Source organism: Cheilinus undulatus, linkage group 21 (assembly GCF_018320785.1).
Source record: "Cheilinus undulatus linkage group 21, ASM1832078v1, whole genome shotgun sequence".
Classification (NCBI taxonomy): Eukaryota; Metazoa; Chordata; class Actinopteri; order Labriformes; family Labridae; genus Cheilinus; species Cheilinus undulatus.
This window is the reverse complement of record NC_054885.1, coordinates 31,755,352-31,777,987: the sequence shown is the minus strand read 5'-3', so window position 1 is coordinate 31,777,987 and position 22,636 is coordinate 31,755,352. Positions and strand designations below refer to the sequence as shown.

At 41.6% G+C, this 22,636-nt stretch overlaps 1 protein-coding gene across 1 annotated transcript in view; it reads right to left on the bottom strand.

Annotated features, from left to right (window-relative positions):
* coro7 (coronin 7) overlaps positions 1-22,636 on the bottom strand; it is a 189,964-nt gene that overhangs the window by 109,423 nt on the left and 57,905 nt on the right. Inside the window, exons 8-9 of the mRNA XM_041816981.1 lie at positions 19,882-19,965; positions 18,402-18,484 (exon numbers count right to left, since the gene is read on the bottom strand). Of these exons, the coding sequence (XP_041672915.1) occupies positions 18,402-18,484; positions 19,882-19,965 (167 nt within the window). The remainder of the gene's footprint in view (positions 1-18,401; positions 18,485-19,881; positions 19,966-22,636) is intronic.

Genomic DNA, 22,636 nt, shown 5'->3' with positions numbered 1-22,636 from the left:
GTGCACAGCCGGCCAGCTCACAGCTGTGAGTCCCCACGGCTTCACAGCAGCAGTGGACCGTGGATGGCCCATGATGGCCAGGATGTGTGGGGAACAGTTCAGAACAATACGGGCCACCTCAGCAGTGCACGTGTGTATGAGTTTCTATCACCCATCGTCCGTCAAGCTTGTGTTTTCTCAGTCCAGTGCTGCTGAAAGGGTTGCACCACCCAGGCAGGTCAGAGTGAAAGGCGCAGCTTTGTCCCTTTGGCCTGTGAGGAACAAGTGGTCCTTTAAATGTTTTTCTGTAGCCAGGCCTCCCTCTTTCTCCGGGCTGGTCTTTTGGTCAAACATGTTTGCGTAAGGTGCTTTGTGTTGGAGGTGCTCTTTCACCCTCATTCAATGACCCAATCCACACAGCTGGCTTATAAAGAAACCCACTGGAGAGGAGGAAGCAGCAGGATACTGTAAACATGCACATCAGCTTTACAATGTCTGTTTTCCAGTTTGTAGTTCCTGCTCTGGAAGGAAAAGAGACACACAAATCAGAGAGATGGGGGATGGAAGTATTCAGAGACAAAAACCTGGTGATGGATGGCCACACTCAGGTACTAGTGACTACCACAAATTAAGCTGAACAAGAAGCAAGAGGGGTAAAGATGAACACAAAGAAGAGAAAAACGTGCAGTTTGTTTGAAAACGTAATATCTTGTAAAAATATCACATGTGGCTGTGGAATGCATGGCTGAAGACAGACATGGATGATTAAGTCTATGTCACTCCACCTGTCAAACCCTGCAGAAAGATGATGAATGCTGTTTTTCAATGGTCTGCCTGTGCTGAAAAAGGGAACGAAATGGCAGATCCGCCCAGGCATGCATGGGGGTATGACAGCATGGCATGTGGTACAAGAATGCATACATGTGTGTGGGTCTGTCCTATCCAGCTTTGCCGGTAGGAATGCAGCCCCTCCAGCTTATTGTCAGGCAGCTGTGTGAGAGACACCTGTGCCCTCAGCACACAGACATAAGCAATTACACACAAAAGCGTGCAAAGTGTACTGGAAGAGCGCCCCTATGGTGGCACGGTAATGGACCAGGACAGGAACAGCCTTCAGGAGACATCTTTCAATTAGAAGCATGGGTGAGAAAATCCAAGGACAGCTCACCATCCCTTTATAACCAATCTACACTCATGGTTGCAGCAAACCAACTAGCTGGCTCGTTTTCTCCATAAAATCAGAGCTTAACAACTTTAACTGAAATGGCACAATGACATGCTGAGTCCTAATGTTCACTCAGGATCGATCTTAATTTTGTCGACTAAAAGTATGACTAAAAATGTTGATTGACCAACTTTTCTACCTTAAGGAAGATGAGACTTAGACAAGCTAAAAACAGATCTTTGGGGGAAAAAATCATTTAGGAGACTAAAACAAGACTAAAATGTTGGTGATTGACCACTGGATCCATGAGATTTCAATCAAAGTCATGTAAAGTATTTAAAGTGCATTAATATGAGTGTTTACAGTTACATTTATTTTTAAATAAACCTCATTAAATTAGTCCAAATAAAATAAATGCCTTGACGAAATGCACAGACGTAACTATAAATGACTTTTATGGACTAAAACTGGACTAAAAACATTTCTGAGTTTTTGTCAATTAAATCTTGACTGAAAAGGCTAAATATGACTGAAATTAAAAGTTATTTTACTCAAAACACTACAACTAAGACTAAATCTACAATAGCTTCCTAGCTTAACACTGTTCAGGATGCCTTGCACTTACTTTAAAGTAGGACGGTCCTGATCATGTGGCTTTTTTTTTTTTTTTTGCTGCTGATACAAACATCTTACAGAGACTATTTCACATATCCATTGCATGGGACATATTTTCATATCCATCTAGGTAACAGTGCATAGACTGTTTGGGAAGGACAGAACCTTTAAAAAAATCACTAAGGATAAATGGACGAAGGTTCTGTCAGTCACATAACGAGCCAATCAGAGCAAAAACATATATAGCGTGGTAGCCATGTACCATCCCTGCAAGTAGACTATATAATGCAAGCTCAACAGGCAGGTGTTATTCTCTATCAGAGGAGCCAGATGGTAAAATCGAACTCTTCATTTTTTCAGTCCTAATGCTAATGCTCACTGGCCACTTTATGAGGTACACTTGATCAATTACTTGTTAACAGAAATAGCTTATCAGCCAATCACATGGCAGCAACTCACTGCATTTTGTAGACGTGGTGAAGATAACTTGGTGAAGTTCAAACCGAGCATCAGAATGGGGAAGAAAGTGACTTTGAACGTGGCATGGTTATCGGTACCAGACAGGCTGATCTGAGTATTTCAGAAACTGCTGATCTACTGGAATTTTCACACACAGCCATCTCTAGGGTTTTCAGAGAATGGTCCGAAGAAAGGAAAATATTCAGTGAGCAGCAGTTGTCACAAAGCTTAAATCCTCTCAAACTGGTTTCTTAAACATGACAATGAGTTTACTTTACTTCAGTGGCCTCCATGGTCACCAAATCTCAATCCAACAGAGTGCCTTTGGGATGTGGTGGAACAGAAGATTTGCATCATGGGTCTGCTGACAAATTGTTCAAACTATGCCATAAAGGATTAAGGCAGCTCTGAAGGCAAAAAAGGGGCCCAACCCAGTACTGGTAAGGTGTACCTAATAAAGTGGCCGGTGAGTGTATGTTTTAATAGAAATCATCTGATAATGATCTGTTGCTGGTCAATCAGGGCATTCCTATTTTAAATCAGTTATAAAATATGAAGAAATCTATTTTCATCTTTTGTGTTAAGAGTAAAGAAAGTTCAGGACAAAATATGGCAAAGACACAAAAGAGGGCTTACACTTCAAACTCTTACCTCCTGCTTATCCAAACTCCTCAGCCCCCTGCCCCCTTCAGCCTCCCACAAAGCTGTCCTACAATAGCCGACTGACTAATTGACCCGGCTGGAATAATGTTAGTCTGCTTCAGAAAGAGGACATTCAGTCGATGTTAGGGTAGAAACGTCCACAGAGGTTTTCTTAAGAGTGCACAAACTAAAGACCAACTGGTGTTTCCCCTGAGGGTCCTCCACCTTTTCTTCTCCTCTCCCTCTCTAACCAGCGCCACACAAAGGGGAAATCATTTCCTGGCCACCATCACCTCCTCAATTCTCCCACCGATTACATTTTGATGAGTTTTTTTAATCTGCTTAGGCTGAGTGCTCTCCATGCACACACAATCTTTGGCTGAAAAACAGGGAGGCCGTGCAGGTGCAGAGCAGCTTTTGTTGTTGTAATCATTTCATAGAGACCAAAGAATCCTTTGGAGTTCTTTCCATGCCTTTTTCCTATTTGTTGTCAACATAAACGTGTGCACATTAGAGCGTCCAGACATATGACCAGCCATAAAGAGAAAAACACGCACACATGTAAAGACAGTAAGCAGTGGCATGCCTCAGCACTTTTCTCATTAAACTAAGCGTGGCATATTACTGCTGCCTCACTGACGCTGACATGTTTCCACACTGAGGGCAGACAAATAAGGCCCACATGGGAAGTGACATCAGCCAGGAGCACATGTGGCCCACCTGCCACCGACCAATCAGGGAGCTTCTCTGATAAAGATTTTCCTTCTGTTTTCCAGTTTTATTTCAGACAGCAGGTCTGCCAATGGCAAGTCCAGGATCACTGGTTTCTATCATGGAAACACGATCATAAAAGAGAATACCACGAGCAGACAATCCACCTTTGCCTGCTGTCTCTATTAAACAAAAGGAAAAGTCAGCTCAGAGAGAAAGCTGGACTGAATCTGCTGTAAACCAGATGTGGAAGCATGCTGTGCTGATGTTACACAGACCATTTACACATGATAAAAGCTGTTGGCTGGAATATTAGGTGATTAACTTTGGCATCAGTGGTGGCAATCACGATTATATGTCAGTGTTAATGATGGCATGTTTATGCAGTGTTAGTGTCAAAAACGCACCAGAATGCTTAGTTTGATGGTTGGTCTTCAAAGACAAATTTCAAAGTTTATTAGAAGTGAAAACAAATGCAAGTGCTGAAATAAGGAATGTGCTTGATTGCAAAAACAAGAGGCATGCAGATGAGGCCATGTTACCGAGGTAATGTGCCACTTTTTGTGCAATTAGAATTGGGCTGTATTCAGTTTTTTAATGCCGTCATAACTTCGCCAAATTCTCAATGCTCTGAGAAAATGCCTCTTTATTGATTCAAAAAGCTATCAGGACATTTCACATTTATAACAGTGGCACTTGAAAAGATTATAGTTGTTCAAAAACCTCCCAACTAAACTGAGCTACATTAAAACAGTGATGTTCTTCTGCTCCCTCTGTGTGCAATTATGTACATCTACACTCTTTTCCTCTCTCTCACTCTTGCTAAGCTTAGACTTTTATTTCACAAACTTGTTCTCCTATCTCTTTTAGACCAAAAAGGGATAAAATTATCATTCTGTGACAAAAAAATATTTAAAATATATTGACATTATATACAAAAAATTCCTATCACTTTTTTGTTACGGCTGTTTTTGTGCCATCATTCAAACCAGTTCCTGCCTGCAGAGACACAGGGGGCCACATCACAGGCTCTCTTTCTCTCCATCATAAGCTATACAATGATGATCCAAGTATTAAGGCATGCACAGTTTAACACAAAGCATGACATGACGGTGACTAAACAGCCTGCCATTGGCTGTCAGTCCATGAAGCCTTCAACATATGGCGGTTAGTGTTCAAAGCTAGCAGCATAGACAAACAGATAAAAAAATACATAAAAGGACATTCAATTGCGGATTTACTGGTGTGGATTTAATCTTTAAAGATCCCAAAAAGTCACCCTGGTTCCATGCTTTCTGGAAAACTTCCATAAAAAATCTAAAGGTGTGGATAGCATCATTGGAATGGCACAATGCCTGGCTTCAATGGGAAAAAGAAAATTAAAGGCTGTGATTTATGGTTCAAAAGTTATTTAACTTTCAATAACCTGTGTCTCATCTTGTCATACATGACAACGTCAGCCTCCTAAGGTTAACAACAGTCTGTAAACGTCTGGGAAGTGAGGAGGCCAGTTGCTTGAGTTTTAGGAGAGGAATGTTGTCCCATTTTGTCTGGAATAGAATTCTAACTGTTCAAAGGTCTGGGGTCTTTTCAGTCAATTTTTCCTTTTATGATGTGTCAAATGTTTTCTGTTGGTGAAAAGTCTGGAGAGCAGCCAGGCTATGTTCAACTGGACTCTTCTACCACCAGGTCATGTTGTTATGATGGTTGCAATATGTGGTTTTGCAGTCTTGCTGAAAAATGCAAGGTTTTCCCTGGGACCGCCTGGATGGGAGCATGTGTTGCAAGCTTCAAGAGGAAACACTTTTAATAACCTGTCTTTTCAGTCATATATGACAACGTCGGGCGGAGAGAGATCAAAATTCCTCTGTCTGACATCCTTAGTCATTTTGATTAAAACCTACCACAGTTCAGTGAGTGTGCGACAAAGACAAGCTCTTTCCTGCTGTGAGTTCAGCTTTAAAGCATTTAATTAAATTTCTAATCAATGATTTATCCCAGAAAGAAAAATCAAAGTGTTTTCCACTAATTAGATATATGTATATGTATGTATATCACCAAATTCAGATTTTAAATTATCTTAATTTTCAGGATTTGTGTGATGGGAACAGCAACAAGTACCCCTGTCATTCAAAAATGGTGGAGGAGACCTTTCAGCATCACTTTTGGCAGCAGTAGCAGTATGTTCAAACCAGATATAGGCAACTGAAATTTACAGGAATGCAGCACAACAATGAGGATCAACAATGATCCCAAAGAAAACATCAACAGATTTTCTGCTTGTGTTGGGAAATTGAAGGTGTGGTCAATCTTCAGCCTTCAAATAGTTTTGATCAAATGGCCTTCCATGTCGATGAATCAGCAGAGGTAAGAACAACTACAACTTTTTTCTCAGTCTTATCTTTGGCTGTGTAATTTAAGAAGGTCTATCTATCTTTGTCTGTCTCTCCTGCGTGTCAGCACATCCAAGTAATGTCAGCATGAGAAACTCCTGCTTGTCTGTATGCATCAACATTGCTGTCTCTCCTTCCCTCTCTTTGAGCCTTCATTATTCTTTGTAAGGCTATGAGGTGTGCAGTGACAAGCTGCCAATCTGCAGCAGTCCCAGAGGCAGCACTGGAGGCCAGTCTGCAGGGGTGCGGGTGGGCGGGGTGCAGGGCAGAGAAAACCATCTACTAATAGGAAACACACTTCTCTCCATCTTTCAAATTGCTCCTTCTACCACAGTAGAGAGAGATGGCAGGCGTCCAGGACAGGACTGGCGTCCAGAAGCACGGCATGATTTAAAAACGGGAGCTCTGCCGTGCCACGGTTCCGGACTCGCGAAAGGGACAATCATTAGTCTTCTAAAACATGTGCAGAAAGAAAGCTTAGGAAGTAAAGAAGAGGTGTATTAAACTCTTTAAAATAGGAGAGAAAACGGGCAGATGAATTGAATTAAAAATAAAAGAAGATGATTAGTGAGTCTGACTCAAGATCAGAAATATCACGTTCAGTTTGAACAGTCAGAAATCTGAGGACAGCCAACAAGCATAAGTAGGTTTGCATATGCCGATCATGAGGCAAGCTGAGGAGGAAGCACAACGAGCACAGCAATGGCAACAATTGCAAACATTAAGTATAAAGTTGACGTCTGAAATGAAGGAGCAACTTCTGGATTTACTGCAACAGCATGAGTGTTTATACAACTTGTCATTTAAAATAGGAACTGGATAGAAAGTGCAACCAAAACGGATGTAGCTAACAGTTAGCCACATTTAGCTTGTTTAAAGTCCCATTTGACTACATGACATTCTGAGGCTCTGGTTGTTGGTGAATGAATCTTTTAGGGTGTACACCAATGAACCCATTACATTTGTAATTATATGTCATTAAGTTTGGGGTCTCTCACATATTCAGTCAAAATCAGTTGAGATTTCAAATACTCTTTCATGTGTGCCAGGCTTTAGAGAAATAGTTGTAAAAGCACTACAAGTGTTTCTTTTATGATAGGACTACTACATTTAGAGACCTTTGGTGGGTACCAAAGTGCATGAGCAAAGCTTGCTTTAATCCTCTGAGACCAACGTTGCAGTATATGATAAGAGGAAGCACAGGTAATAAAGAGTTAAATAACTGTTGAACCATTAATAGTTGCCACTTGCGTTTTTTTCCACTGGAGAAGCTCTATTTTGATGTTCCAATAATCAAAAGATCAAATCTACGCCAGTAACTCTGAAACTAAATGTCATTTTATCCATGTTTCCATTAATTTTTCGATCATTTCTGCTGCTAGTGGCTTATGCTTTCCACCATATTGCCTGCTCTGTATCCCACAATGCATCGCGACTGGGCTGTGACAACCAATGGCAGGCTGTTCTGCTGTTGCGTCATATATTGTCCTACTGCGCATGTGTATCCTAGAGAATAGCTCATAATAGAGAGAAAAAGAGACAGAAAAGCTATGATGTGGCACTCTGGGTCACTGCAGACAGGGACTGCTTTGAATAATGGCACAAATAGAGCCAGAAAAAAGCACAAGGACTTTTTGTGTAAATATGTGAAACTTTTGAAGACCTTTTGTCACAGAGAGATTTTTTTTCACATTTTGGTCCGAAAGAGATGGGAGAACAAGTTTGTACAAAACAGTATTAGTCATTATTGTTTACTGTATGTCACACATGAAAATCTCTGAGTTTCAATTTCTGTTTAGTTTTTCTTTTTTCTTTATAGTCCCACAATGTTTCAAAAACTCAGGTAGCATTACTGCAGCACACATATCCTTAAAGTCCAGGTTGACCTAAAAGAAAGGCTGTGAAGAGCTTGACTGTGCACCACAGGGTTGATGTTTTACAAGCTTTGTAAGACGAAGTCTAGGTGAGACAAAATGGTTAAAATAGCTTAGGTTTTAGAGGGTACAAAAAATCCTCTAGAAAAAGCATCTCTTGCATACATACTTCATCCTAGACTGTTTATCAATGTCCTAATATTTCATCTGTGAATTGTGAATAATGACCCAAGCTGTTTCCTGTTAGACTCTGTAGCTAGCACTGCCAATCCAGTCTACCTCACATCTCTATCAAACTATCAGTCACTGAATATCTACCTCACAGAAGAGGGATAAAAAGAGCTGAAAAGGACGGGACGGTCCAAACTAGTGTAAAGGATTTCTGGTGGGGCAAAAATCCCACATGTTGCTGCCAGTGGATTTTATATTTAAGAGGGAAAAAGATATTTTTCCAGATGTTGGAGAATAAATATCTGCAGCTGCAAGTGCAACTTCACTGCTGTTTTTATAAAAGGATGAAAATTGACACGGTCTCAAACTCCAAAGATGAGACAGATTATAGAAAAAGCCTTCCAGTTTAAAGTCGTTTGTGCAATTACCTTAACTGCATTAAGACGTTCTCAGCTGCCATGTATTACAACGCAGCTCTTCTTTGACAAATCATCACCAGTTGAGCCTTAAAGTCTGCATTAAAGTCATACCATAAAGAAAACAAAAGGTGAATGGAAGAGGAGAAAGGGGAGGCAGGCAGGAAGGAGGTAGCTGAGGTAGGAAGGTAGGAGGGAGGGATTTTTTTTTCTATTTTTCCTTCTGTGGCGAGTTCACACAAAAGGGTCCCTCTGATCCCTGGAGTGCTGAGCGCATACCTGCGGGATGAAATCAAAACCCTCTGTGAATTATATTAAATATCCCCTGCCAAACGCTCCACATACTTCCATGTGTTTTTACCAGTTCTGAAAGACTCCATTAGAAAAAACACTTAATTTGAATCCCAGACAGCAGTACTTTAAAAACTCAGCTCTCTGTTTTCATTCCTGTGCAGGACAAAGAGGAAGACAAGTGAGAACAGACGGACAGAGGGTCTAATAGGTGGCCAGATAAGGATAAAGAAAGGATTTAGCAAAGGCTATGTTTTCGACAGGTTAATAGGGCACAGAAATCGCTGGACATTTGCTTTGTTAGCTGATCACAAGGCATGAAAGAGGAACAGATGACTTCAATGAGGTGCTACGGAGTATAAGATCGCCACGAGACTGCACAAAAAGCCCCTAAAAGCTCACAAAGAGGCGATATCTCTTAAAAAAACAAGTGGGGATTTCAAGGCTCCATCCTCCTCCTTTTTCATCCTCTTTCCTGATCAAACCATCACTGGATCACAAACTGAAACCCCAAATGACTAACAGATTCCAGACACCATGTTTCAACTGTCAGAGTTCAGGTTCTTTGACAGAGCGTGTGCGGTCACAGCTTTACCCCATTCGCTCCCCCCAAGGCCATCCTAGAGCGGCTGAACTCTCGACTCGACCCTGAGAATCAACTGTAGTCTTGCATTACACTGTCTGTTAAAGGTGGACCAAAACAATGAAGCTCCATCTGCTCAAAGAAGCCAGCTCAGAGAAGGTCAAACTATCGCTCAAAGATTTTGTGGCGTATTTTTTCTGCTCTGGTTTGGTTAGTGGTGCTGCAGCTGCACCTAATCCCTACAGGAAAGCCTTCATCTGGGACTGATTTGAGAGCGCCTCCGACGGGGCTGGGAGAAAGGGGGGACTGTTCTCTAAAGGGCTGGTTCCCTTCTGGGGCGCAGGCCTCTTCTCGATCCATCTGATTAAAGGGAGTTTGGCTCAATTACACCCAATGACTGGGCCCTGCTCCCAGGCACGACTCTGGCTGAAAAAAAAACACACAGAAATAGATTGTGGACAGTCGAGAGAGGGTGTGAGTACGTGAAACACACCTGGGGTTCTCCCTTGCATCCACCGCAAAAACCTCTGCGCTAACAGAACAGTCTGTCAGCACTGCCTGTCTCAGAGGGGGAGTTCTTTGTGTAACCCCTGACTCGGTTGGGAAAACAGTCGGGTCAACTCTCCAGGGACTGGCTTCTGTCCTCTCCAATCGTCAGGATGGATACTAGTGGGCACTGGGTCATGGCGATCTCTTTAAATCAGTCTCATGGAAGAAAATAACAGTCGTAGAAGATTCATGTGGGCCTCTGCCTGCATGAGCAGAACATTAGAAGTGACTGTGGACAATTACTGAGGTTAAGGCCAGAATTTCACCGAGATTATTGTTTCGTTATGCTGGATCCTGACTTGGTAACGCTCAGAGATTTTACAGTAAGCCTCATGACAAGGGATGTTCCCAGAAAACTAGTTTCAAATCTGATTAAACATGAATTTCAGCCCTGTTTGATTGACTAGATAAAGTTAAGAAAACACTGAGTCTGCTTTCACACCTGCTTGGTTTGGACGAAATCAACCCAAGTCCACTAGCCAAGTTGGTGCGGTTTGTTTGCTCTGGTATGAAAGCTGGAAACCAAACCCTGATGTAGACCAAGTAACCCTACCAAGACAATTTGGAAAGATGATTCTTGGTCCACTCTGATTTAGACTCTAGTGCAGTTTGTAGGGAGATTATGAACATACCTTGATCTGGCCAAACTCAAGGAAGTATGGTTCAACCAGCCAACATAGCCAGATGAAAACCACAGGCAGACCTGAAGGATCAGTTTCAAATGCATTTTCCCTCTGATCAGACTGCTGTCTGTATAACAAATATTAGAAAGGTTAACAGCCCTTGAGGCACAAATCTGGGGAAGGCTACAAAACAATTCTGCAGTACTGAAAGTTCTCAAGAGCACAGTGGCCTCCATGATTCTCAAGTGGAAGTGGTCGCCTAGCCAAACTGAGCAATCAGGGGAGAAGGGCCTGAGCAAGAGAGGTGGCCAAGAACCCAATAATGACTTGAAAACCCAATAATGAGCTTCAGAGATCTTGTCTAGAGATGGGACAACGTTTCTGCTCAGACCTGCTTGGTTTTCATGTGGAGTTGTTTGCAAACTCCAAGCAGGCTTGCATGTGTTTTGCACTGATGAGAGTCTTCCATCTAGCCACTCTTCCATATAGCCTAGATTGGCGGAGGGCTGCAGAGATGGCTGTCCTTCTGGAACTTTGTCCCATCTCAACACAGGACCTCTGGAGCTCAGTCAGAGTGACCATTGGGTTCTTGGTCACCTCCCTTACTCAGGCTCTTCTCTCCTAATTGCTCAGTCTGGCTAGGCAACTAGCTCTTGAAAGAGTCCTGTTTGTGCCAAACTTCTTCCATTTGAGAATTATAGAGGCCTCTGTGCTCTTGGGAACCTTTAGTTCTACAGAATTGTTTTGCAGCCTTCCCCAGCTCTGTGCCTCCCAACAATCCTGTCTCGGAGCTCTGCAGGCAGTTCCTTTGCCCTCATGGCTTAGTTTTTGCTCTGATATGCATTGTCATTTGTCAGGCCTTCTATAAAAAGGTGTATGCCTTTCAAAATCAATTTAATTTACCACAGGTGGACTCCAATCAAGGTGTAGAAACATCTCAGCAAAGATCTAGAGAAATGGGAGGAACCTGAGCTAAATTTCACGTGTTTTTTCAAAGGGTTTGAACAGTTTTTCATTTTCACAAATTTGCCAAAAAGTCTGAAATTCTGTTTTCACTTTTTCATGATGGAGTCTGAGTGTAGAGGCTGCAACATAGCAAAGTTGTAAAAGTGGAAGGAGGTATAAAACTTTCTGAATGCATAGCACTCTGACTAGTTCGAGTAATTCTGGTGCTGTCTAGTGATGAAGCTGTCTTTTGATGGTTCAGCTGGCTAATTAAGACATCTACTTTTGACACGATTTCAACCAACAAAAGGAGACTTCAGCTCTGAGTGAGGGGAATCTGTATGTAGCTGCAAAAGTAAGAGAGGATGGATAATTATCATGCATTTAATTGTCAAGCTGGTTGCAATCCTACCCAGTTGTAAAGCTGGCAGATTGCTGCTGGCTTACAGGCTCAATTAAACTCATTATCATAATTTGGGTTTATAAAGGGAAGCGCATGTGAGAGTCTGGGTGCAGAGAGATCCACACTGTTGTCCAGATCTGCATTCATGGAAAACGGGCATGCAATAATAGCAACTTCTGCAGAGCTAAAAACACCCTTCTCAGACTCATCACCCTCCATCCCTCAGTCTTTGGGTCTCAGTTTCAACCCCAACCGAAAAATAAACATTCCCCCCTCATTATTCTCCATGCAAATTATATTCCACCCACAACCCCATTTCACTGGCTCAAGCTTCGCGGGCCTCTATGTTGTGACACTCCAAAGAAAACAGTCCTACTGCATGTTGTGGACGAGCAGAGCTAACCTGATACTAGCCAGCTCACGGTTCCGATTACACACCATGTTTACCACGGCTTTCTTAATTAAAAACAGACAAGCGAAAAGAACAAATCATCTTTATGTGCACCTCAGGCAGAAAATGACAAGAACGAAATGCCCCACTACGGATGTTTGACTTTAGTTTCCTCTGCTGCTCGTGTACAATGTTACGCTTCAAGGGTGAAGAGGCATGCAGACAAGATCTCCTTTTGATTGTTGAATTTTGTCTTCTTCACAGCTGTCTGTCACACAAGAAGGGTGCAGGGACGTTATAATCCAAAGAAAACCGACTAAGATAATAAAGCAGAAACAATGAATTAAAGCCCTGAAGGACAAAGGGAACTCAAGGACAGCCTGATGCTGACTCAAAGAAAAGTTGAATGATGGCAAAGTCTCTTTTGTCAGAGAAACAACATGAGATACAGATCAAATTATCCCTGCAACAAGTGGAAGGACGCCCTGACACGTGCCTCTTTGGACATGTGAGTTATAAAACAATGATTAGAAAAGATAACACAATACTGAGTGAGCAGGCAGTGATTACGCACATTTTGACCTTGATGCTAGCCCAAAAACAAGCCAGTGGGAGAGGCAGTCTTTTACTCTCTTACAATATGATTCTTGGAGTTTAATTATGATGCAAAACAGAGTTTCAATTCAAAGCTTTACTTTCCCTATTTGCGAATTCATTCATAAATACCCCGTCCCTAGGAGCTTACATGACAAATGAATTCAAACTGTCCAGGATCAGAGTGCATAGTGGGTTTTTCACTATCATGGAACAGAAGAAGAACACTTAAACACTGATTTAAGAAACTGTTTTGTCTTTGTTGCCAGGCTTTAAGATAAATTTAGCAAACTTTAAGATTTAAATCTTAAAAGCTCCATCTGGCTAATACACTTCATCAAAATCACACAACTGAAGACTTAAAAAATCCAATTATTTGTCATTTTCCTGATGTATCTGCATACACAGTGAGGCAAAATGCTGCCCAGCATCCTGCTGGATTTGCAGAAATGCTCCTGAACCACTTCCCTGATGGCAGAAAAAGAACAGCTTGTTTCATTAAGTCTGTTTTCTCTTTGAATATGTTACTAAAAAGGGATTGTTGCAGGATCTGCTTCAGTCTCCTGGGCACCAAAAAGGTGCAAAATAGCATTAAAAATGATTTAATAAAATCTGTTCAAAAACGACGACACAGAGGAGTGCAGACCTGAACACCTGGAGATGGACACGAGATCTTAAGAGAACTACAAGTTCTGCAAGATCACATGATATGGCTTCTACCACAGGTAGTGAGTGATGGAAAGGGTCATCTGTGCTTTTACGGTCTCCTGGCATGCTTTCCCAGACTCACAGCATACTGGGTGCCCAGGACCTGGTGCGCTGGTCCTGACACTGGGGGGGATGACTTTGTGAGTCATGGAGGGGGCAGTTGGGAGGATGGAGAGTTGGGTGGGTGCAGGTGCTCTGACTGGTTGATGATGTGATGTAACTTTGACATAGTGATGATTTTACAATCTGGAGTTGTATTTTGAAATTGACTGAATGTTTTATAAATTCTTGCTCCTATTTGGATTGATCTGCATAGATGGAAATGGTTTGGGAAAAAGAGCTGCCACATAGACACAGAGCAGAGCAGAGCTGTTTCACATGCACTGCTAGCATGGTGCATTCAAGACTGTCGGATAATTGAGTGGCATTTCACAGAGCTTAACCCTTTCTCCATTTCCCACATGAAAACCAGTCCAAACAATTTACAAAGAGAAAAGAAAGGAAAAGAAGAGAAACTCTATCTAGCATGCTTGTCGATCCTAACACAAGGGAACTGGAGAACAACCCAGCAGCAGCTTTGCTCCAGTTGTAAGTGAAAATGCACTTAGAATTAAAGAAACTTTGTTTCAAAATTTCTATTCTAGGTTGTTTTTGATTAGTTCAGTTTCATAGAAATTTCTTTCACTGGTATGTGACAGAGCAGGATTTATTGTTTATATTTTCCATGGATATACACTAATTGTGAAAACCAGGAGAGATACTGTTACTAGTGTTTAAAGTAATTCAGCTGATAGCCCATACCGATGCTTTTTTCCCATTTCTTTTGGTGTTACACTCCACAGTGCCATCATTTTATCTCATGTCCATGAACACAGATCAGAGTTTGTCCAGTTAGGTGAGCTAACTGCTAGCATTAAATCACAACAGATAAACATCCGTAACTGATATCTTGTTATGCTAACATTATTTGCAGATTCTTTTCAGAAGAGTCCATACTGACGCATCTGTGCATCGCTTTTTTCCCCCTAATTCAACTCCTGAAGACCTGCATGTTCATAACTGTTGTGGAGCTGAAAGAGAAAAATGAAGTAAACGTGAGCAGAAGCTCAAATAGAACCTTGGTCAAGGCTGGAACTAAACAGGACAAGATCATTTCAGACTGCATGGAAGAGATTAGAGATGAAAAAGAGTAGGATGCATGAGAGGTGAAGGCAGCACTGTGGTGAAGAAGATGTGAGGAATGAGGAGAGCTGGGAAAAGGCAGAATGGCAGTAAAGGGCAAGGTCTCATCCATCTTTTGATTGCCTACCTGGTTTATATCAGCGCTCGTCTGCAGGCATCTGGAGAGATGTGGCCTTGGGAGTGAGAGCTCTCTGACACACCAACCCGCCACATGATATCATGATTGAAGTGATTTAATACAGGACAAACTGCAGATGGGTCAGCACACACCCCAGCAATTATGTGGGATGAAAGATCAGAGTTCTTCAAATTAGCTCATATTGAAATACAGGAAACCAAAGGCTCTCTCTTGAATTCTAAGCTGATTAAGTGTATGAAATTAATCCAATATGGTGTGCTCATCTGCTGATTCAGGGAAGTGTAGATGAACACCTTTACAGGCAGACAGTGGCTGAGTAAGAAGGCTAAAAGAAAACAGCCTATGCTCACATTGTTGGTACATTCTCTTCAAGTTGCGCCGTTATCATTGCGCCCACAGACTATGAGTAAACTTCTACATTCCTCCGTCTACGAGGACAGACGCCAATAAAATTCACCAATTAACACTATCGTCTGTGGTTTCAGCAGTAACCCTGTTCCCGAAAGAGATTTTTGTGGGGGATATTTCAGACATCCACTAAGAGTGCTGGAAAAACATTCCTGCATCGTTAATATGATGTGGCATCATTAGCTTTAAATTTCCCCCATTCCCATGAAAATATGCGAGCAGCAAACAATGGGATGGCTCCCTAAGAGGCCCTTAGGCAGGCAAGTATCCGTCTCATTGAAATAAAGGAGGAAGTGAAGGAAATGAAGATGAGCGGAGAGTGAGAGGGCAAAAAAAGGAGGGTGGGATTGTTATTGAGGACCCTGCTGTGTCAACTCTTAAACTCCTCAAACACATACAAGCACAGATTCCAAAGAGAGGGAAGTAAAAACAGTGGCATCCCTCAGTAAACACTGCCCTATGCTCTTCTTCTGCCTGTACAAACCATTTAAACTACATAGAGGCATGTGCAGAAGTTTAAGGCATGTAGGGTGCTGAGGATTCATCACGGTGCCTGATGTGCCACAACCTGGGGCTGGAGAGAGGGACCTCTGCCATGTGGAATTATTTCAGATTCAGGAGAGAAAATATGTTATAAACCAAGAAAATCTTGCCGAGCAGTTGTGGATATTTCCAAACCTCTATCACAACTAGGAGTGTGTGGTAGGACGATCTTAGTAATAGAACGTGAAGTAACGGAACGTATTGGCAATCTGCTAAAGCTGCTACTAGATCTAAGATCACTCACCCCCCTCCCCTTCTTCAGGTTCTTCTCTAAACCATCAGGGTACAATCTGTGCAAAGTTTGCACCGTTTGCTCACGATCTCAAGAGAGACCGCACCCCAAGAGTCAAACAGCTGAGGGACTGAGACAGAGACTGAGGCAGTCTTTATGACATGACCATGTATCACAGAGAATGTGGCAGAGCCAGATCTAGTCCTGTTGTTTTATTTATCACAGTCGATATTATTCGGCTGTTTTAATGTGTTACCAAGTGACCAAGTTTTACCACCTCTACACACGAGGCTTAATCTGTCGGGATTCTGTTATCCCAAGTGGGACTCTGTACGGAGGGAGGCGGTGATGTCTGCAAGATCTGGACGTCTGTCGCTATCTAAAAATGTTTTAGACAGTATAATCACTGATTTACATGCATGATTTACATAAAAGATGCATGTAACTCAAAGTGATCCTGCAGCTCTTTCTCTTCTTCAGTGTGCAGCAGGCAGGTGTATGGCAGTAACATCATCGCTGCATGTCCATTAATATAGAATTCCCCAACCTCCTTATGAATAAAAAAAATCATAATTATACTAAAATGAAATAAAATAAAGCCACTTCTGCATGACTATGTATCATAGAAATAACTCCCATTTTAAGCTATGTTTAAATTTTCTCATGTTGTCATTCCTACTGGTCTATAAACAAAGCTAAAGTAGCTCTGTCATATAATACTTCATATGAGCAGGCTACTTGTATAAAACTACAGCTGTATAAATTCTGCTTATAGTCAACACTTTAAAATAAATATTACTGTGTAAAATTATGCCTGATGGACACTAAAATACATTTAAAAACACAAAAAGGAGGACATACAGCTAAATAACAATTATATAATGGTGAATGCAGGGAGGGCTGCACTGCGATGTTGCCTCACCGCAAGAAGGTTCCTGGTTTGCTTCCCGGTCAAGACCTTTCTGTGCAGAGTTTGCATGTTCTCCCCATGCATGTGTGGTTTCTCTCCAGGTACTCCGGCTTCCTCCCATCACCAAGAACATGCCCATTAGGTTAATTGGTGACTCTAAATTGTCTGTAGGTGTGAGTGTGAGTGTGCCAGGTTGTCTGTCTCTATAGTCAGCCCTGCGATTGAGTGGAGACCAGTCCAGGGTGTACCCAGCCTCTCACCTAGTGACAGCTGGGATAGGCTCCAGCAAACAAAACATTTTATATCTCCAGAGAGAGATAAAAAATGTTTGGTGGGTAAAATATTTGGGAGGAGACCTCCAGACTCCCCCTACCTGGTAGTACCAACAAAAAAGTTCAAATATTTAAATGTTCCATGCATTGATCAGCAGGTTGTTGCTGAAGAAACATAAAAATATAGTTTACTTTTTAAACTCAATATTTGTGCTTGCAAAATTAGATGTGTGGGGAATAAGCCTGATATTTGTCAAGAACATAAAAAATTACCTTAAAAATGAGTCTGAAAAACTTCAGATCATGATTCAGCGATAAAAAAAGAAAAATATCATGACATGACTTTTTTTCCCATACTGTCAACCCTAATCACAACAAAACAAAACCATGATAAAAACACAACAACACTTTAAACTATTCAAACAACAAAAAGAAAAACTTCAAAACCTTGGCATCCTTAAAAAGGTACCACTGCCTCAGAGTTCTGCAAGTGAGACACCTCTGAAAAACATCGAGCAACTTGAGAAGCATGACAGAGGTCATGATTTTTATGGACACCATGCAGATAAAGTGACCTAAGACTGGTCCAACTTTGCTCATGATGCAGATTGAATGTCCTTTTAAAATTCATTCTTTAAAAAACATTTTCCTCCTTTCTTGGGTCTGGCCACAACACTCCCCACCGGTCCTCACTTACCGTGTTTGGAAAAAATAAACAGAGGAGGTCAGGAGCAGCAGGGACAAGCATTTAGCAGAAGGGAGAGTTGTCAAAGTGTCTTCTGCTGTTGTCTGACCCTTCACAGTGGTTGTGGACAGAGAGAAAGGGAATACACACATACATGCACTCTTTCTTCCACTAATAGAGAGGACAGGAGTCTCTGTGTGTGGCTTTCACCCAGGAAATGGCAGGAATGTGGAGGGACAGTGTCACAGCTCTGGGAGGTCTGCATATCTGTCCGGCCATACAGCCACAAGGAAGCTCCACAATGTGTGGAGGCCCTCCATACATCATCCCATTTATGTTAATGCCACACACCAATATCACACAAACACACCGCACACATAAACTGTACGCAAAGAATTATACACGCACACAATCCCACTCTGTGTTGTAGCACACGACCTACCGCCGTCTCACTGACGCATTAGAGATCACACGGTCCGTGACATGACAGCAAGGGTAAAGAGGGTGTAAAGACTCACCCACTGGAGGTGCCGAGTGACACAGAGCCGATGGAGGAGCTCAACTTCCTGCTGTCCCAAAGCCTCACCTCTCGATCACGCATCTACACACACAACAATATAATAGAGGTTTATAGTGTCATCAATGTAAATAAAATAATCCAGCGGGTAAGATCAATTAAATGAGACTAGGAGCATCTGCAGTTTGGTTACAAATGTTTGTTCCCAGAATTTTGGGCATGTTTTTTCAAATCAATTTATCATAGCATCTCAAAATTTAGCTATTAATAGAAAAGGTCTTAATCCACCACTGTCTTCTGGAGATTTTTCTTCAATTTGTATTTCAAGAAACAATACGTCAAATTTTTGCACTAAAATATATATTAATGTATATATTAATAAAAAATGACTATTCCTATGTTGTATATCACAGGGGTTGAGCCAAAACCTCTTATCTCCATTTTTCATTATATTTTTTTGTATTAATCGGTAATTTTGGTCACTCTTTACATCTCTGAGTGGGTTTTACCAATTTATGGTCAATACAAATTATCAAAAAGATCCTCTCTCCCTCTCTCTCTCTCCCTCTCTCTCTCTCCCTCTCTCTCTCTCTATCACACACAGAAAGCATCACCACTCGAATCAGCTGGAGGTCCGCAGGTGGGCATATTTCCTGCTCGTCTATTTCCTTTATCATAGGGGGTCATTAGGAACTCATTCCTGCTGTGTTAATGTTGATTTAAGATGTTGTCTGACAGTTTACAGTGGAAAAATGCCTCAAAGTTGAGGATTCTGATCAGAGCTCTGCTTTCACTGTGGGAGTGTATGCAAGCATGTAAGAAATCCACCTGACCAGTCGGGAGCAGCTGGTACGGCATTTGTCAGTAGATGGTCAACCATCGTATCCCCCTGTACACTGCAGCACAAACGGTACGTGATCTGAAAGCCAATGCAACTTCAAAGCGAGTCTTGTGCGACTCACAATTGGGTCTGAATCAAATCAGATTTGCTCAGTATACACCTGGCTTCTGATAAAAGCTTATGCGTGTTTTTTTTTCCTTGGTGAAATGCCTCTTCAGTGCTTAATTAAGGGCATGAGACTGAAGGGCAGTGTGCACAAACAGAAATTACACTGGATCATTAAGAGAAAGAGCACCCAATTTAAAATCCTCATAACTTAGCCCACTGGATGCAAAGTTAGGCATACTGAAGCAGAACAAAGTGGACATGGTGCTGCTCAAAATGCATTACGCTAGTTTAATTAATGTAATATTTAGGAGCATCGAAAGTGGATGCTCAACATACTCTACAAACAGATAGATCAGATTATATCACTAGTTTGGTGAGCACTGTCATCAGAAACAATGTACATCACTTAATAATAGAATGTGATCTAAATGAAGTAAAAATTGTAGAATCTCTTATTTCCAACATAACTGAAACACAGTGCCTCCATTCAATAGAAGATGTAGCAGTAGATATCATAAATACAGTTTCTTACCATGTTAAAGCCTGTGGTGAGTAAATTGTTGTCTTTGACCCACAGGATCCTTGAATCCTTGTTGTTCTGCAGACTCTTGGCACTCTGTGGAACATGATGCAAAATTTCATGTTAAACAACAGAACAAAGTAAACTGAGTACATTTTACTTAGCATCTTTCTTCTTATTATACATTATCGCGATAATGAGCTTTTACTTTAAATGCTACCCTGCTGAAGACAGAGAGAGGTGTTGAGTGAATGATTTAAGGGGAAGAGGAGCAGACAGAGAAAGAAAGATGGAAAGACAGATGGGTCTTTGTCCAGGTGCTTCTTGACAGATCCCTGTAGTGGGACAGACCAGGACTTGTCCCATGAAAGAGACGCTTGTTTGTGTTGATGCAGTAGACAAGGTGACTTCCGCCCCAGCACTGCTTAGATTACCAAACTGTGACACTGCGTCTGTGTTCATGGTAGTGAGACATTGTTACCCTGTTTCCATGTGGAGTATGTGTCAAAACAGCACCAACATGCTCCGTTTGAGGGGTGGTCTTCAAATACAAATTACACGCACTGTCAGAGGCAACAGGTAAAAACAAACACAAGTGTTGAAATGAGAGAATGTCCATGATAGTAAAGAGAAGAGCCAAGTGGGAAGAACCATGCAAATACGCCAAAGTGCAGGATTTTATACACAATGATGTACTGCTGTTTAATAAAGCCATTAAAGCTCTGTAATAATAAAGGTAAAAAGAACTTAAGAGGAGACAAGATATAGCTCTTTAGTACCGTCTGCGTTTTCATCATGTGCTCTCAACCTACAGCAGCGTTGATCATTATGAAGCATGGACTAGAGCTGAACAATAACAGAAAAATAAAATGATGACATTTTTAAACCATGCAGTTTTCTAGCATTAGCACTGACCCATGCTTCTGCTGAAAAGAGACGTTGCTTTGAAAAAATGCTGATTCAGAAAATGATTTGCAGGCATCTTAAACTGCCATGTCAAGCGTTCTTAACTTTCTGCGTACAAAATGTGCACTACAATGTTCAACATAAGGGAATATATGGACATCAGTATTCATTTAGCACCGCCATTCAGTGAGAAACATTTCCCTTTAGCCATCTAGGCAGAAGACAGACCATGTCTAAGGTTGGATGAAAGCTAGCGGGATTCATCTGACTGCAAGAAAATGGAGGGAAAGCATGACCATTTTATCCAGTTCTTCACTAAACACTTGGAATTTTTCTTGAGAAATATTACAACATTCATACTGGGGGTAATAATAAACATGGGAGTTATAGCGTGGTCCAATATGAACCCGCAACCCAATTTATTTCAAGTTATGTTGCCCACCTTTACTGGTAACTTGTGTTCTTTTAAGAGTTGCACAAGATTGTTTTTTTCCCCATATCTGACATGCCGATATTTACAGATTTATTTAAGCTGATACGGATATCAGCGCTGATATTTAAATTTGCTTTTCAGACAAGATATTTCAGTCCTTTTGGAAACACTTTAAGGTTTGAGGATGACCAAGGAAATAAACTTTAGTCCTTGAAAAACACTTTAAAAATTTAAAGAATGTAGATAAAGAAAGAAACAAAAAGACCTCAACTGACATAGGTCTGTTGGTTCAGCCTAAAACTCCACAAATGCCTTAGTATATATGGACAAAATGTCCAGGTTATATATGTTGAAATACACAGGCAAAATATCGGATGTAAAGCTCAGGAAAGTGTTTCACATATCAGGCAGCTGACCATCCAGGACCATCCTATGGTCCACCCAGCGTCTATGGCCATCAGTCAACATCTAGGCCTCACAAGAGTATAGCAAGACCAGAAGGACCAAGATCCTAGAGACTCCGACTTGCATCCACATGCTCAGATACAAGGAACACCACACTGCCTTGTTCAGCAAACCCATCGCCCAATGCACAAGTCCAAGTCTACAGTTGATCTCAGCCTCGCAGTTAGCAGATAGATGGATTACGCTGCCAAGATAGTGAACTGCTCTACAACTTCCACGCTCTCACCATTCACAAACACAGATTCAATGGCAGCATCCAAGGCATCCCCAAATGTCTGGATCTTTGTTTTGGCCTAGGAGACGTGCATTCCCAATGCTTCAGCCTCCTCACTCAGCAAGCTAAGAGCTCCTACAATGACATCTACAGTCTTCTCAAGGATCATGGCATCATCTGCAAAGTTCAGATCAGGGATCAGGAAATCTCCAAAAACACTCCACAGTTCGCTACCCCTGTTACTCGCCCCATTATCCAGTCCATACAGGTACTGAAGAACGTAGGGGCTAAGACGCACCCCTGCCTCAACCCAGAATCAACTGGGAAGAAGTCCGAGGTAGAGTCACTACACTTTGTGTATCAGAATATAGGGCAGACATCAATCCAGAATCCTCCAGAGGGCATTTCTACTGATCAAGTCAAACGTCTTTCGGGAGTCAGCATACGCTGCAAGCGACCCTCTGACCTCTTATGCGTAAATTTTAATGTATTATGACCTGCTGAAGGAGAAAAGGTGTTTATAAACGGTGCCATTAGACTGATTTGCATTTCCATGTATCCCAGCACACTTAATGAAGCATTGCAGCCACTTTAAATGCATAATAAATTTTGCAATTCTTCAATTTAATGGCTGCACATGTATAAAACTCCCCATGCTCCTTTGAGATAAAGAACATTGGTTTAAAAAACATATCTTGTAGATCAGATTTTTGTTTTTAGCAATTTAAAGCTTTTACAGCACAACATAT